Source organism: Dama dama, chromosome 12 (genome assembly GCF_033118175.1).
Source record: "Dama dama isolate Ldn47 chromosome 12, ASM3311817v1, whole genome shotgun sequence".
Taxonomy (NCBI): domain Eukaryota; kingdom Metazoa; phylum Chordata; class Mammalia; order Artiodactyla; family Cervidae; genus Dama; species Dama dama.
Genome location: NC_083692.1, coordinates 36073468 through 36091202, shown reverse-complemented (window position 1 = coordinate 36091202; position 17735 = coordinate 36073468). Strand labels below are relative to the sequence as shown.

At 38.9% G+C, this 17735-nt stretch overlaps 1 protein-coding gene across 6 annotated transcripts; it reads left to right on the top strand.

Moving 5' to 3' along the window:
• The first annotated feature begins 384 nt into the window (after positions 1–384).
• CDKN3 (cyclin dependent kinase inhibitor 3) lies at positions 385–17691 on the top strand. Of its 6 annotated transcripts, none has more exons than XM_061157019.1 (8): positions 385–487; positions 2833–2915; positions 4193–4248; positions 4698–4742; positions 6732–6954; positions 10807–10838; positions 12491–12594; positions 16185–17381. In XM_061157019.1, the coding sequence occupies exons 1-8, from the start codon at positions 479–481 to the stop codon at positions 16269–16271; spliced, it is 639 nt and encodes a 212-aa protein (XP_061013002.1). In that variant the 5' UTR covers positions 385–478; the 3' UTR covers positions 16272–17381. The 6 variants fall into 6 exon arrangements, with proteins under 6 accessions (XP_061013002.1, XP_061013005.1, XP_061013007.1 ...); XM_061157022.1 differs by having other exon boundaries at positions 413–487; positions 2838–2915; positions 16185–17385; XM_061157024.1 differs by having other exon boundaries at positions 425–487; positions 6867–6954; positions 16185–17691.
• Positions 17692–17735: the final 44 nt, after the last annotated feature.

Sequence of the window (17735 nt, the reverse complement as noted above, 5' to 3'; positions counted from 1 at the left end):
CACCATGCCCTTAAAAAAATAAGCTTAAAAAAAATTAAGAAAACAAACAAAATTCCGTTCTCGATACCACCTTAAAATCCTGCCAAGAGGAAGCCCCACTTTCAAACATCCCCACTGCTCCCGGGCTGCCTTTAAACGATATCGCTCCGCCCCTTTCCCAGCCCCTTCTACTCTTCCAACCGGCGGGAGGAGAGCGCCCTCCCAGCCAATCAACATTCAGCAGGGCCCTCCTCCCGCGCGTCTTTCAAAGGCCTCCTACGAACCAATGAGCGGTTAGAGGCCGAGCCAGGGCGCCTGGGGGCGGGGTAAGAAACAGGAAGTGGGGGTCCGATTGGTTTCAAGAAGACGCCTCGCCCCACCTCACAGAAGGATGTACCAATGAGCTGAGCAGAGGGGCTGGCTCGGCTCGGGGCGGAGGCTGAGATACCGGTGCTGCCTCAGGGAGGTGGTGGCCGACCAGGACGTGGGGTGGCCCGCAATGAAGCCGGTGAGTGGGGCCGGGGATTGGAGGGACGGAGCCGCAGGAATGGGAGCGGTCCTGAGGCCAGTTCTGGAGCCCGGGGACAGCCCGGGCCTGGCCGCCGCACAGCTCGCGCAGTAACTGTCCAGGCTAGGGGAGGCGGCGCTATCCCGGGACCTGCGAGGACGGCAGCAAAGGAACAGGGTAGGTGGCTAGCCAGGGGAAAACGGACATTCGCCACGCGCCTGTTGAGGGCTGTGAGCTGTCGCATACAGGGTCTCCTGAGCCTCGCGACAGCCCTGCCAGAAAGGGCTGAGTCCCATTTTAAGAAGGAAACTGAGGCGTAGAGGGCCTGTGTCTACGTGCATCATTCAGCCTGATATCCCAACTCCAAAGCACATCCCGGGCTGCCTGGGCCCCCTGAGAAGCAGTCCTCACCAATGACGGGGAAAACTTTTTGAAAGATGACTAACAAACCGCGCTTGTGGGTGTGTCACGACTGTCATCATGCCACTGGGCCACCAGGCACTGCTTCCCTTTCCCTGGAGTTCAGAATCTCTGGGCCCAAGGAAGCAGAAACGTCCAGCTCTGTTAGGATTTGTAAACCTGGCTGGAAAAGCCTGAGTGAAAGGGCCACACAAATTGAAACTCAAATCACCAAAACTGCCTTAAAGAGAAAGAAAGAAAAAGCAGGTTTAAGGACCAGAAACCTCACCTGACTCATCACCTACTACCAGGGTTGACAACCCCCTGAAGGGTCTCCATTTGCGTTGACTTGACAATAACAATACAGATAGATCCAAAGCAACTCAAATCCACAGCCTAAATTGGCTCTGTAATGTGATCTTGTAGTAACAAACAAGACCATTATAGAATATAGCGGCAGAGCTAGAAAAGACATTAGGCAGTTATACTTGCTAATCCCTGTGTTTCCACGTGGAGGGACATCAGCTGTCACTTGTCCCCAGGAGAGGGAGAGTGAGTGATCTGATTCCTGTGTTTGGGAGGAGCTGAACTCAAGGAACTCATTCTTTCCTTCCCTTCTCTTCACAGATAGTACTCTCTAGGGTGCAGTCTGCCACAGGGTGGGGGAGGGGAGCTGAATTGTCCATCACTGCCTGTGCCTAAGTGGATAAGTCCAATTCTGAAGTGAAGAATTGACAAGCCCACTTGACCTGTTTTAAAGCCGCATCCTCCATCTGACCCTCTGTAATAAAACTGACATATTGATCTCCATGCCTCTCCAGTGTCTCATCTCTCAGTTGGCTCCAACTAGGAAGAAGAAGAAAGGTGTGCTTTTTATTGGTCTTATAACACAACACATCTTCCATATGGAAATTCTTCCCACATGATTGAGTTTTGGCTTCTTAGATTAGCACACAAAATCCATCTCAATCTCTCTAGTTCAGTCATTCACAAAGTTTGGGGCAGGTTATTGCATCTATACTTCCCACCCTGCTCCCCAATCAAACTACTAGGCTGTATGGGGGTTATCCTTAGAGAAATGAGAATGCTACTTCTTTAGCTTCCTCTCCTCTGCTCTGATGTCACAATTCCTGAGTACAGCTGGCCCTTGGTCTCCTCAGATGCAGAGGACCAACTGCACCGTTTTGTTTTTTGTAAGGGACTTGACCATCAGGGGATTTTGGTACCCATGGTGTGTGTATGGGTGGGGGCATTGCTCCTGGAACCAACCAGTCCCCACTCGGATGCTGAGGAACCATACTGTACACAAGCACGTGTGGTTTTAGTTTTTTGTCTTAATTGCCTTAACTTCTCTATCTGCCTGAAAACCTCCTGCTCTTCCATCAAAATCCAACTAATGGATCTCTCCCATGTGAGGCTTTCTCCAGCTCCCTAAACAGTCACTACCTTCTCTGCTCTGAAGGTCATAGTTTATGCTTCCATTTTAGCACTTTAACTTTCTTGAATCTATGTGCACATTGTCTCTCCAACTATACTGAAGGCAGCTATTTAGTTTATGGATCTTTGCATCTCCAGAGCTTGGCATATGAAAGTGTCCAAGAAGTGTTTGTGAAGGAATGAATAAATATCCTCACTTTATAGTTTTGGAAAACTGAGATCCAGTAGAAACTGACATAACTTGTCTGAGCTTATACAGTAAGCGGCAGAGTCAAGACCAGAAGACAGCCTTCTTGGTTCCCACTGCAACTCTCTTTCCACTGCATAGTCCTGTAATTATTAATAGGATGGTAAACAGCAATAGTTTATTATTGATATTACTGATCTCTGATATTCCAGGTTGAATAAATTGCAAATATGCCTCAGTGTGTGTTTAAGCAAGGATTAGTTTTGTTAAAACTATATGCAAATATTCTTTAGTTATTTAACATAATTGATTTCTTTTGAAGCCTAGTTCAATGCAAACAAGTGAGTTTGACTCATCAGATGAAGAGCCTATTGAAGATGAACAGACTCCAATTCAGATATCATGGTATGTTAACATTTCTGAGAGTTAATGAGCTAAAATATTTGAGGTGTACATCAAAATCTTTGTATAATTTAGTCTATATATTGTAAATGATTCTCTTCTGATGATTATATAATTCTTATCTTTTTATATTTATGACAGCATAAGATTTTTTGGAAGGGGGGAGGTGGGAGTGGTGGGAGTTCCTTCCTTATTCATTGAGAAAACCATAATAGAAGTGAGTTAAGATTGAAATGGCCTCCCATTTAGTTCCAAAACCTTCTTATTCTTTCAAGACAAAGGAATAGTATATGAAATATAGGATTAAATAGTCTATGTTATCCTTTATTCAAATCCTAGAACTACTTGCCACAGTAGTGCATCTACCAGCAGACCTTGTTTAAGATAAAAGTCATATTACCATAAATACAATAACAAAGCAAATGTTTTTATAGATAATCAGCTTCTAAATCTTGGCAGTGACTTACACCAGATTCTCTACAATCAGCAATCAAATGCTTCCTCTTATTCCTGTAAATGTAATAATCTCTCTCTTTAATCATTTGCCTTGCTATAGGAAGAGGGGGAAAGTGTTGGCCCTATAGTTATTTTATTCTGCCATCAAATAGCAATTATTTTTCATTTCCCTTTCTAAACCCCCTTTAGACTCAAAAACTTATCTAATTTTCAAAGTCAGGTAGTATTTATATGATGCCCCCTCTTTTCCTCTAAACTCATCTCTTTTGCAGACAAAGTGAGCCTCTGCCTCCTTTGTCCCTGAGTACTACAAACTGGGAATAGGATTTCTTGAAATTATTTCATTTTAACCAAAACCCATTACAACAAAGAATAGGTGGCCTGTGGTTTTTATTCTATGAAATTGTATCTGTTTAAGGAAGTCCTGTACAGAAATCTGGAGATGAAATTGTCAAAATGCTCATTTTCAGCTTATTACCTAAGGTTACTAAATACAAAATATCTCAGTAACATGCTGCAGGGTAACTTAAGTACACTTTATACTAGCTGTAGGTAATCTTGGCATTACTATCTTTAAGTTAGTTTAAATAAGTTTGCCATTTTTAAGACTTAAATTCAACAAAGCAAATGATAAGTCCCTATTTTAAAACTCCTAGTCTTTCCAAGCCTTTTTATGGCAAACACATTGATACTTAACTGTGAATTTTTGTTTTGTGACTGCTATAGAACTTTAAAACACCTTTGTTCAGGGCCCAGCACACATGTTTATGTAAATGTCCATCTATGACTTTAAATTGAACTTGATAAAGTTTTCTTCCTTTCAGGCTACCCCTGTCACGAGTGAATTGTTCTCAGTTTCTTGGTTTATGTGCTCTTCCAGGTAGGTGACACTACTGATCTATTAGAATAATTTTTGTGTCAGCTAGCACATCATTCTCTGTACTGAGGAGTAAGAGAATTTCACAGACTATCAGCATAGGAATTCAGTTCTGGAAACCCTGTTGGTGGGCTATTGATAAAGGAACATACATTATTCTTCAGCCCTCCAAATCCACATTCACAGGTCTACATTTCTGATTTACCTATCTTAAACGTAACATGGGAGTACAACGTGAGGCTAAGAACTACAGCCAGGTTCTTGTGACAGAAATCTGAATCCCTGGAATTATAGTCCTAAGAATATAAGAAACTGAAATTCACATTCAAAATGGAATTGGTGCATATAAGCGATCAGGTGTAGCTATATACCGTAGCTATATATGTGTTTAAATATACTTGTTATTTATGATCAAAAACTGACTCTTTGACTTGCCTTGTCATTACTCACAGGTTGTAAATTTAAAGATGTTAGAAGAAATATCCAAAAAGATACAGGTAGGTGTAGTATGAGAAAACCATCTTAACAGGTTTTTAAAAAATAATACTGAAAATCTCTTTGTCATAAAGAACAAACTGTAATCTCTTCTGAATTTTCACAAAAATGTTCAGTATTTCATTAAGTCTCAAACTATAGACTTATTCTAATATATGAAGAGGTATTTGTGAATAGCAAAGAGAACTCATCTCTATGTACTAAACATAGTGCTGTTTTCACTAATTGTTGTCGTTTTGTACATATAAACTGTTTTTGAGGTTAGAATGTATAAGTTGAAGAAAAGTAATGTAATAGAAAACTGAAATTGCAATGCCCCAAACTTTGAATAGACTGTTCTTTGCAGACTTGACTGTATTGGAAATTAAGCCTGAGTTGGGAACCCAGAGGCAGTATTGAAATTGTCTATCCCAGATAGAAAATTTATAGACCCAGGGTATAGGTAGAAAAGATAGAATAGGGTCTGATCTCCACATGCATTAAATAAACAATCATTTATCTCATGAGCAAAATAATATTTAAATTTTTAAATCATTTGTTCAAGAAACAATCTTGCAAACTTTGGAAAGCCCTATGCATTTAGTCTCTTCTGTGAAAGGAGTTTCCAGTTTTTTACCAAAACTTTTTTTCTTCCAATGAAATCTTAAGTGGCATCCAACATACAAAACAGACAACAGTGTTTGAAGGGGGAGACCTAGACTCTCCTAGCAGCCCTTCCTGTATCCTTCCTCAGAGTTCTTTCTGGGAAAGTTGAAATCTACTATAATCCAACCTAAATAATAGAAATTATTCAATGTGTACAGGAGGCAAATAGGAAATTACCTACTCTCCTAAAAATGGTTAAGTATATCAACTACATGTTAAACCCTTTTACAAGTACAAAAGCATAATTGTATTATCTAGAACAGCTGTCCTTAGAAACATCCTGGGAGCCACAAATAGAAGCCATATATGTACTTTGACATTTTCTAGGGGCCATGTTAAAAAAGTAAAAACAGGTAAAATTAACTCATTTCAGTGGGTTTTAAGTATAAAACAAATTATTAATGAGATAGTGGGTTTTTTGTACTATACTTGGTCTTTGAAATCATATATGTATTTTACATTTACAATACATCTCAATTTGGACTAGCCATAATTCAAGTACAGGTTTAACGTTTCATGATAAAAGTACTTTGTACTTAAATAGCTAAATGTTCTTGGATTTGGTGGGTGGGGAGAGAAAAAGAGGAATCAGATGAGCCAGAATTATTCATTATGAACCAAATGCTCTGTAGTGAATATTGCCATGAGGAAGCTCCAGTAAACAGAATGATCTGTAGTACTGTTGCTTGGTTCATATGATTACCCTGAAACTAACTAGGTCATATAATTTTCATACAGCTAATGCTTTTATTTCCTTGAAATCCTAGTTCATAAAATTATCATAATTGTGTGGTACAGTGCAAATATAAGAGACAATACAGGAGCTCAAAAAAAAAAATACAGGAGCTCAGGCACCATGGCTATGCTGGAGATTTTATATAGAATGCTTAGGGTGAAACAAAATAGTCTTAAACATAGCAAACAAGGTTGATTTGGTGAGAAGAAAACGGACAATGTGCTATCATTCCTTCTTATTTTGAAATATTAGACGTTTTAATATTTAAAGCAGTATTTATTATAAAAATTATTTTTCAAAGCAGCAATATAACTGACATTTCAAAATCCAGTAAAAGGTATTTTGACTTATAAAGTCAGATCTCATTTTAATCATGTTTTGGTTCAGATGTTTCTAATTCCCATTTGTGCTTACTTTTTACCCTAGTTTGAAGACAGATCAGCATTGTTTTAGGTTATCAATAAGCACTTCAAAGTTAACAGGTTATCATTTGTTATTTATTTAATTTGTTCAGCTTTAGGGACTTAACTCCGTATTTTCCCTCCTGACTGTATTTAAATTTGTAATGTTTTGTCCATGTGTGTCCTTGTGTATCTCGGTCTATTGGCAGAAGAACTAAAGAGCTATGGTATACAAGACATATTTGTTTTCTGCACCAGAGGGGAACTGTCAAAATATAGAGTTCCAAACCTTTTGGATCTCTACCATCAGTATGGAATTATCACTCATCACCATCCAATTCCAGATGGAGGGACTCCTGACATCACCAGCTGCTGTGAAATTATGGAGGAGCTTGAAATTTGCCTTAAAAATAACCGAAAAACCTTAATACAGTATGTTCTCCTTTTCTCCATATAATACGTGAGAAATGTCCCAGTCAAAAATGATTTCTCAAATTATTGAATCTGTATGCACTTATTACCTACCTTATATTTCATTGCAAAGATTTAAAGGAGGTAACACATGAAAAGTCCTGCACAATGCTTGGCACAGAGCAAGCACTCAGATATTTGCCATGATGATTTTTGAAGAGTAAGGACAATGAATGAGTAGATTGGGAAATTTTTAGAATAGGGTAACAGGCTTTTTTTTTTTTTTTCCTTTTCCTTTTGTCTTAGACCTTTACTCATAATTTGGGGAAACTATCCTTCCCAAAAAGGTCAGGGTGTCATTCTTGTTATATAACACCACCTTAACTATTAGTCGACCTTTCAGTTACTTTCTTCCAACAGCAAGAAAGTCCATTTTTTAAAACATTAGCAGCAAAGGAATCATTCCTAACCCATGAGCAATCCTAAAAACAGGACTTGAAAATTTTATTTGATGATATGAATTTGCTACCTGAAAGAAAGAGAAAAGAGACTCACATTTTTTGTCAGTGGTTGTACATAAGCTACTGGTATCAAAGTTTAAAATAAAACAAAATGAATTAAGGGAGAAAAAAGGGAGAGAAGAAAAAAGCTTGGAGAAAGGAAGAGAGTGACAATCAGCAGTAGACAGTAGCACTGCAAAGACTTGAAGTGGGTCATGGGAAGTAACGTCGTTATGCCAGAGGTGAGCCCCACAAAGCAGAGGGGAACCAGCTACAGAGAGAAAACTAGTCCTTCTTTGCGATTGCTTTTTAGGGGGTGGGAGGGGCGGTATCTTAGTCTGTGTAATCCTTTCTGGAGCAACATAGAACATTAAGTAGTGTGATACCTCAAAAGCTCTAAGGTCACTACCATGGGCTAGAAAGTATACAAACTATACCAAATAACATAGTCTCAGGGCGCCTATTAAAAGAGCAAGCCCAGCCAGCTTCTCTCGCCTTAGATCAAGAGTTCTGGGGCTTCACACCACTAGTTTATGTTTTTAAAAACAAACCAGCCTCGTACAGAGGTCTTTGGGAACACACATCTGTTTATGACCAAACTAAACCCTGATGTAGAGAACTGTGAAGCAGGGGAGAAAGAACTAGAAGTCATTTTATATCCTACAGTTTCCAGACTTACTCTGTAGAAAAGCATCATCTCTCATCTAGTTCTAATTGTAGAAACAAAATTTTAGAATAAATACAGTTATCTATGATAAATTCGCTGATACGTCTAAGTAAAATAGCATTAGATACATGGAGCTAGTGAAAAAATAATTTACAATTTGGGGACCCATTTTTCAAACAAATTCTGAGATTTTTTTTTTTTTCCAAATCTTTGAAAGCTTCTGCCGAAAGATTACTAGGAATCAAACTAGCTCAGTTTAGAGAAGCTTAACAAATTCTACTCTAGCAGATTCCAGCAAACCAAACGCTCTGATGTTTGAACACAAACATGATGGAAAGGTGAATGGGCAGTCTTGCTTATGTCGAATGCTTCGGGCTCCCATAAAATAAAGCATCTGATGACTGGAAATTTTCATTATCCTAGACTTTTCAAAGGTGTCCCTACAGTGACTAATGTTTGTTTGGACAAAGATTTTCTATTCATTCTCCCATCCTTGAGTGCCGACATCGCTAGACAGCTCTAGAGTTTATTCCTCAGAAACAGCATCTGGTAAATTTTTTTTTCCTGTTCTATCTGTGCTGCCTGACTAGCTTTCCTGGGACTTTTTTGTTCCTTTTTAAAATCAGTGCCTATTGTATTATACCATTTCCTGGGGCTGTTATAACAGAGTACCACACACTGGGTAGCTTAAAAAATAGAAATTTATTCCCGCCCAGGTCTAGAGGCTTGAAGTCCAAATTCAAGGTGCCAGCAGGGCTATGCTCCCTCTGAGACCCTGGGTGGATTCCTTCCTCTCTTGTTCCTATCTTCTGGTGGTGGCCGGCAATCCTTGGCATACTTTGGCTTGTAACTGCATCACTCCACTCCCTGCCTCTGTCATCACATGATTCTCCCTGGGTGTCTGTTTTCATATGGAGTTTCCTCTTAGAAGGACATCACTCATACTGGACTGGGCTTCCTTGGTGACTCAGACAGTAAAGAATCCGCCTGCAATACAGGACACCCAGGTTCAATCATTGGGTCAGGAAGATCCCCTGAAGAAGGGAAAAACAACCCACTCCAGTATTCTTGCCTGGAGAATTCCATAGACAGAGGAGCCTGCCAGGCTACAGACCATGGGGTCACAAATAGTCAGACACAACTGAGCAACTAACAAAATTTTCAAATAAGGTCACATTCATCGTACCAGGGATTAGGTACATATCTTTTCAGGGACACAGTTCAACCCAGTGTATGAAGCATTGTATATGAAATATTATGAATACAAAGCACACACTCTGAGATGCAGTTCCCACCCTCAAAGAAACCACAGCTAACGACTCTATCACACAAGTGTAATACTCCTCAAGCAGATGTATGCGGCGGTACACAGGATGGCAGTGGTTTCTGTCGGGGAACAGAGGCACTTCACGAGGTGAAATTTGAGCTAGATTTTGAAGGATAAGTAGGAATCAACCAAACAGAGGAGGAAAGATAAAGGCAGCAAGAGATATAAGTGGTACGTTTTAATCTTACAGAAAGCCACTGAAATATTCTCTGTCTTTATACAGTAGAGCCTCATCTCTGAAACAGGCCTATAGCCAGGACACTGTACAGTTACCCAGGGGTCAGTACCTGTTTGATCCCATCTCACATCCTATCACAAGACACATATCTACAGCTCTGTCTACGCATATACACCACTGTAATTGACGCACTTGATGAGTTGTCAGCACCTAAATGGAATCGGTACACTCACTCTCTTAGAAAAGTCAGGAAGTGTCTAATACACTTTTTTAGGATTTTTGAAACCGATTAAAGTGAATGTTTTCATTGCTTTAAGAATTGATCCTCCTTTTCCTAGAAAATCCAGGTATATAGAACTGCTCCTTTCTTCACAATGCTACGTAATAGCAGCTAATGTTCATTTATTTCTTACTCTGTGCCAAGCTCTGTTGTAAGTTTTACAAATGTTACCCCATTCAATCCTCACTATGACATAGATACTGTTGCTGTCCCCATCTTATAGGTGAAAAGCCTGAAGCCCAGAGAGGTTAAATAACTTAGGCTGACACATCTAATAAGTGTCATGATTCTCAACCCCAGGCGGTGCGGCTCCAGAGCCCAAGCTCTAAACCTGCAGGGTACACTACCTCTGTGCTCTTACTACATGACTGAAGAGTTATTTATGTGAACCTGTCTCACAACTACTAAGGTTTTGTTTAGAGAAAAATAAAGAGGCAGTTGGTAAAACTAGTCTGATTTCTATCAACTTAGTAACATGTTACACTCCTCAGATGTTGAAAGTGAAGGTGGCTCACACTCTGCGACCCCAGGGACTGTAGCCCATGGAATTCTCCAGGCCAGAACACTGGACTGGATAGCCGTTCCCTTCTCCAGGTGATCTTCCCAACCCAGGGATCGAACCCAGGTCTTCCACATTGCAGGCAGATTCTTTACCAGCTGAACTACCGGATGTTGAAAGAGGTCAATAAAAAGGTTTTGCTTTCCTTGGCCTTTTGAGGTATACAGAATACCTCCCAGCAAATAAATAAGCATACTTTGCTCTTGAATGATTCATTCAAAGATACTTATTAATCTCCGTGGGTGCAAGGCACTGTGCTAGGCATTAGACTAGAAATAGAAGGCAGAAAGAACAAGTCTCTGGTTATAATTGTTGGGATGGAATAAAAATGTACAAACTTCAAAACTGTATTTCCCTTTCAGCTGTTATGGAGGACTTGGGAGATCTTGTCTTGGTAAGAAATGTATTTCCATTATTCAGTTTTTGTTTTTTACCTCAAAGTAGGAAAACTCATTTTTCCAGGCCATATGCTCACTTTGTATGAAAATCAGACAAAACATAATATATGTCTACTAAGACCCAAAGGATTATTTAAGGCCCTACATTTAGTGTTCCTTAGAAATCTTGGGTGAGGGTGGAATGGGAGGCGTTTTCAGCATTGTTTTAGAGGATTCGGTAAAACAATTTTTATGTCTTAGCACCTGCCTTCTTGTGTTTTATTTTCTAATGTCTTCCCTATGTGGGTATTATGATACAGTAACTTCTAAATATCCATGGGTAACATAAGCATAAAAACCTTAGTTACATATGTTAACTTTAAACTTTTCAAAAATATGTTGGAAAAATAGCTAATGAAATAACACAGTGGGAGTAACAATTATTCCTTTTAGTGTTGGACAGTATCAAAATTACACACTTTTATGTAAAGATACTATCAGGATGAAAAGACAACCCACAGAATGGGAAAAAATAATTGCAAACCATGTATCTGATAAGGGACTTACCTAGACTACAGAAAGAACTCTTACAACTCAATAGAAAGACAGACAACCCAGTTAAAAACTGGGCAAAGGATATGAGCAGACACTTATCCAAACAAAATACACAAATCACTAATAAGCACACGGGAAAATGCTCAACATCTTAGTCATCGGAGAAATGCAAATCAAAACCACAATGAGATACCACCTAACACCCATTAGGATGGCTATTACCCAAAAAATGGAAAGCAAGAGTTGGCAAGGGTGTGGAGAAACTGGAAACCTAACACTCTGTGCCTGGAATGAAAAATGGTGCAGCTGCTTTGGAAAAGAGCCAGGCAGTACTTCCTCCTACTTACCCATTGAGTTACCATACGACCCAGCAATTTCACTCCTAGGTATATATCCAAAAGAAATGAAAACATGTTCATACAAAACTTATGAACATTTATAGCCATATTATTTATAACAGCCAAAAAATGGAAAAGCCTAAATGCCCACATCAACTGACAAATGGATAAACAAAATGTATAGCCATACAGTAGAATATTATTCAGCTATAAAAAGGAATGAAGTACATGCCACCATATGTAAATATCTTGAACACATAATGCTAACTGAAAGAAGTCAGTCACAAAAGACAACATGTGATTCCATTTATTTGAAATGTCTAGGCAAATCCATAGAGACAGAAAGTAGATTAAACGTTGCTTAGGGGAGGGGTGACAGGATGATGAGTGATGGGGGATGATAACAAAAGAGTACAGGGTTTCTTCCTGAGATAATGAAAATATTCTAAAAGTGGCGATGGCTGCACTAAAATCCACTAAATTGTACACTTTCGATGAATGAATTGTGGGATATGAATTTTAATCACTCAATAAAGCAGTTTTAATAAAAAAGAATGAAACCAGTGTTAAATTTTAATTCAACTGCAGTCATTTAAAGTCATAATTTAACTGTCAAAAACACACACTAAAAAGTCTTAGTCTTTTAATTCATTTCAAACAATTATAGCAAACTCAGTCTTCTGCACAATAGAAGTCTAAACTAAATATGAATTGTTGTACCCCATCATCAATTTATAATATACATAACATATGCTTTTTCTCTCATGTTCTATTAGTAGCTGCTTGTCTCCTCCTATACCTGTCTGACACAGTGTCACCGCAGCAGGCCATCGACAGCCTGAGGGACCTGAGAGGATCTGGAGCAATACAGACCATAAAGGTAAGACGGGCGACTGTTCTCATGAGGCTGCGGTTAGGGACGGACTGTCACAGTGCAACACGTCCTCAAAGGGGCCGTGAAAATCCAAAGCATCCTGTTATCCATGTCTCACCTGTTTATATTTTGACTTTTTAAATTTACATTTAAGTAAGTTCCACTTTTCCAAACAAAATAATGAAAAATTATTAACTTTCTAGTTTATTCTTCTAGGATCCATTCCTTTTCAGTTTTTGCCCATTCAGTTCTAGGAATGAATTCTGTCACCTGGAAAAATGAGGCAATTTTTACTATAAAATTGGTAGTTTCCTGGGTAGACTTTTGACTGAAAAGTAGCTCATGAAGATCCTCTTATGGTATCATTAAACATTTAACAAACACAGATGAATGACTCTAATAGAAAAAAAAAAAAAATGTAAAGTCATTCTAGTTATCCTTTGCTGTGACTAACCAAAGTGACATCTTTCCATTTACTTTCTCTTTAAAACCAAAAACACTGGGTAGCAGTGCCCCAAGGATATTACTGATCTGTAGATCTGTACTGCCAACAGAAAAATACCCCCAGCTACAGAGTTCCAGAAAATAGCAAGGAGAGATAAGAAAGCCTTCTTAAGTGACCAATGAAAAGAAATGGCAGAAAACAGTAAGATGGGAAGACTAGAGATCTCTCCAAGAAAAACTGGAGTTACCAAGGGAACATTTCATTCAAAGATGGGCACAATAAAGGACAGAAATGGTATGGACCTAACAGAAGCAAAAGATATTAAGAAGTGGCGGCAAGAATACACAGAAGAACTATACAAAAAAGATATTAATGACCCAGATAACCACGATGGTGTGCTCACCTAGAACCAGACATCCTGGAGTATGAAGTCAAGTGGATCTTTGGAAGCATTACTACAAACAAAACTAGTGGAGGTAATGGAATCCCAGCTGAGCTTTAAAAGATGATGCTGTTAAACTGCTGCACTCATTATGCCAGTAAATTTGGAAAACTCAGCAGTGGCCACAGGACTGGAAAAGGTCAGTTTTCATTTCAATCCCAAAGAAAATCAATGCCAAAGAATGTTCAAATTACCATACAATTGCACTCATCTCACATGCCAGCAAGATTTTGCTGAAAACCCTTCAAGCTAGGTTTCAGCAGTATGTGAACCGAGAACCTCCAGATGTACAAGCTGGATTTAGAAAAGGCAGAGGAACCAGAGATCAAATCTCCAACATACACTGGATCATAGAAAAAGCAAGGGAATTCCAAAAAAAACATCTACTTCTGCTTCACTGACTATGCTAAAGCCTTTGACTGTGGATCACAAAGTAGCTGTGGAAAATTCTTAAAGAGATGGGAATATCAGGCCACCGTACCTTCCTCCTGAGAAACCTGTATGCTGGAAAGAAGCAAGTTAGAACTGGACATGGAAAAACAGATTGGTTCCAAATTGGGAAAGGAGTACATCAAGGCTGTATATTGTCACCCTGCTTATTTAACTTATATGCAGAGTACATCATGCAAAATGCTGGGCTAGATGAATCACAAACTGGAATCAAGATTGCCGGGAGAAATATCAGCAACCTCAGATACGCAGGTTATACCACTTTAATGGCAGAAAGTGAAGAGAAACTAAAGAGCCTCTTGATGACGGTGTAAGAGAGCCTATCACTTCCTGGCAAATAGATGGGGAAAATGTGGAAACAGTGTCAGATTTCATTTTCTTGGGCTCCAAAATCAATGCAGATGGTGACTGCAGTCACGAAATTAAAAGATGCTTCCTCTTTGGAAGAATAGCTATGTCAAACCTAGACACAGCTTTTTAAAACTTTGGAAAACTCAGCAGTGACAGAGTTTTAAAAAGCAGAGACATCACTTTGCAACAAAGGTCTGTATAGTCAAAGCTATGGTTTTTCCAATAGTCAGGAATGGATGTGAGAGTTGGACCATAAAGAAGACTGAGTGCCAAAGAATTAACACTTTCAAACTGTGGTGCTGGAGAAGACTCTTGAGAGTCCCTTGGACCAGTCAATCCTAAATCAACCCTGAATATTCACTGGAAGGGGTGATGCTGAAGCCGAAGCTCCAATACTTGAGCCACCTGATATGAAAAGCTGGCTCACTGGAAAAGACTCTGATGCTGGGAAAAATTGAGGGCAAGAGAAGGGGGTTACAGAGGATTAGATGGTTGGATGGCATCACTGATTCATGGACATCAGTTTGAGGAAACTCAGGGAGATAGTTATGGACAGAGAAGCATGGCATGCAGCAGTTCATGGGGTTGCAGAGTTGGACACGTCTTAGCGACAGAACAACAATGCTAACTTGCCTTCCCTTCCCAGTTCCCTGGTCTCAGCTTTAGGACTAAGTCAGAGGAGCAGGTTCTGAAAACAGAAGCTCCCTCTTGTTACCTGTTAAAATCAAATGATGCTTCAAATTTAAGATGTTCCCAAGTGTCTCTTTGACAAGAACAAATTACATGGACAAACATGTATATGTGTGTGTGTATGCGTGTTTTGCATCTTTAACCTTAAGCCCGCATTAATATGAGCTGTCCATTTATCACCTCAGCATTCTGGGGCAAACATGTTTTTTCCATCTCTATGCTGATATAAGTTAAGTTAGCAGTATGCAAGCCCAACTTCTCAATAGTAATACAAAATGAGATTTTGGGCAGGGTAAGAATATCCTCTAGGCAGCTGTTAAAACTCCAAATGAATTAATTAAAGAATTTTGCTTATCTGTTGAGATTAGTGATTTTATTTCAGTATTTTCTATTATGGAAATTGTTCCAAAATGATTTTATCATCACAAAAAGCAGACAACAAAGGCTTCTGTAAACCAAGAAATAGATTTTTCTTGAATATACTGTTAGTTGCTGCAGACAGTGCCGTTCCCTGTGGACTTACTCCCCAGGAGAAAATGCATTAGAAATAGAATACCAGGCCTGCTTTCCATGCCTGGGTTGGGACACTCCCCTGGAGAAGGGAACAGCTACCCACTCCAGTATTCTGTCCTAAAGAATTCCACAGGGTAGCAGAGTCAGACACGACTGATTGACTTTCACTTTCACTTCATGTGTTATTTTTAATCTTATTTGCTCCTGCCAGTAAAGGGAGAAATGATTTTACAGACATAAAATGTTCATCTGTATTTCATAATACCTGCTAACTTTTAGAGATTTTTAAAGCAAGTTTTTCACACTATATATAGCTTTTGTTGTTGTTTAGTCACTAAGTCGTGCCCGACTCTTTGCGACCCCATGGACTGTAGCCCTCCAGGCTGCTCTGGCCGTGGGATATCCCAGGCAAGAATACTGGAGTGGGCTGCCATGCCCTCCTCCAGGGGATCTTCCTGACCTAGAGATTGACCTCAGGTCTCCTGCATTGTAGGTGGATTCTTAACCACTGAGCCACTAGGGAAGCCCTGTATGTAGCTTCACTGAAAGATAAAACTTCCCCAAGATGTAAATACCTCCTTACCCAAAAGGATGCAGAATCGTTTTTACCAAGTATTATTTTGATTCCTGATTCCAACTAGTATCATTACTACTCTGGCAATTAGCTTTCTACAATGTATTTCAGTGTATCTTTACTTTTTTCAGCAATATAATTATCTTCATGAGTTCCGGGACAAGCTAGCTGCACACCTTTCATCAAGAGATTCACTATCAAGATCCGTATCTAGATAAAAGAATTTCAAATAGCATATATATATGACCATGTCTGAAATTTGAGTTCTCTAATAGTATTTGTATTGAAACTACTAGTGTTATCAAACTGAATGTGATGAATGTAAATGTACATGTGCAAGATATTCCTAAAGCTTTTACTGACAAATTTCATTGTGTCTCTTTCATATCTTATAGGAGATAGAAAAACTGCTAATACTATTTTCCTTTTAAAAATACACCAGCTGTTCTGCTGTATTTTACCTAGAGGTAATGCTGAAAAAGAGCATATGGGAAAATATGTTTTTATCTTTTTACCACATTCTTACCTCATAGTATTATTGGTAACTGCTGGGTGGCATATGATATAGTAACACATATGAAAATTGCTACAAGCACCCAGGCTAAAATTATTTAAATAACTCTTACCCTCTATTCCTCTGAAAATTTCTCCCATTGTTTTCTCTACTTCATAGATACAATGAATTGTGAATTTGTCACCTCCCTCCCAATGCCAGATCATCCCCAACATGTGTTTATTCAGCATTTGCTGGAATTTTCCAAGATGAGGAATTCATTGGTTCAGACAGCTATTTTTTACAGCATTTTTTTTAAACTCTAGGAACTACAATGGAATGAATTTAATACCTCTTTCACATTTATTTTATAAAGCACTTACCTAAAGTTTAAGTCTCCAGTTTTCTCACTCCTTCACTTCACTCTCTGTTACCTGTGTCTTTGTCTTTAAATTTCACGCTGAGCTACCAAAAGCAAGCATTTGCAGACAAGGATCATACTGTGAGTCAAAGTTACCTGCTTTTAAGAGACGTCAGCAGTTTCAGTGCTGCAGAATCCCACGGCTCTCTTGGCTACTGGTAGTCACGAAGGTGACCAACGGAGGAGGAACTTCCACACAAGCAAAGCAGATTTCACCACATCAACCCTTAATTTGTAAATAGTCGTGTAATTACCAAAAGTCTTATTGTCTCTCACCCTTCTTGTCCTGATGAGCTACTTTAATTTCATTAAAGAATACTTTAAAACATTTACTAGCACTGTTTGGGAACTTCAGACCGGAGACTCAGAATGTACCATAATATAAAAATCAGTGTTCTAATACTTTAGAACTTAAGGTTTTCACTCTAAGACTCTTAAGGAAGACAGGAGAATCACATATCCTTAAGGATTTCTGACCGAAGATAATAAATGCCAAAAGTTATAACAAGGAAGTTAATTTTTTTAAGTACAGGCCGCAGTAATAGATTGACTTTTCTCATGATTTTGTTGTTATAACCAAGTACACTTTAAAATCACTCCATTAAGCTTTAAACAGTCACTGAAACTGACATTACCAAATCTTATTATCAGCTTTCTCCCAATACATAGCTTACTCATGAATATCTAAGAAGAGCAGAAAAAATATTAACATGGACTAATCAAATCCTTTAATGAACTGAATTTTCAAAGTACATGCATCTCAATTTC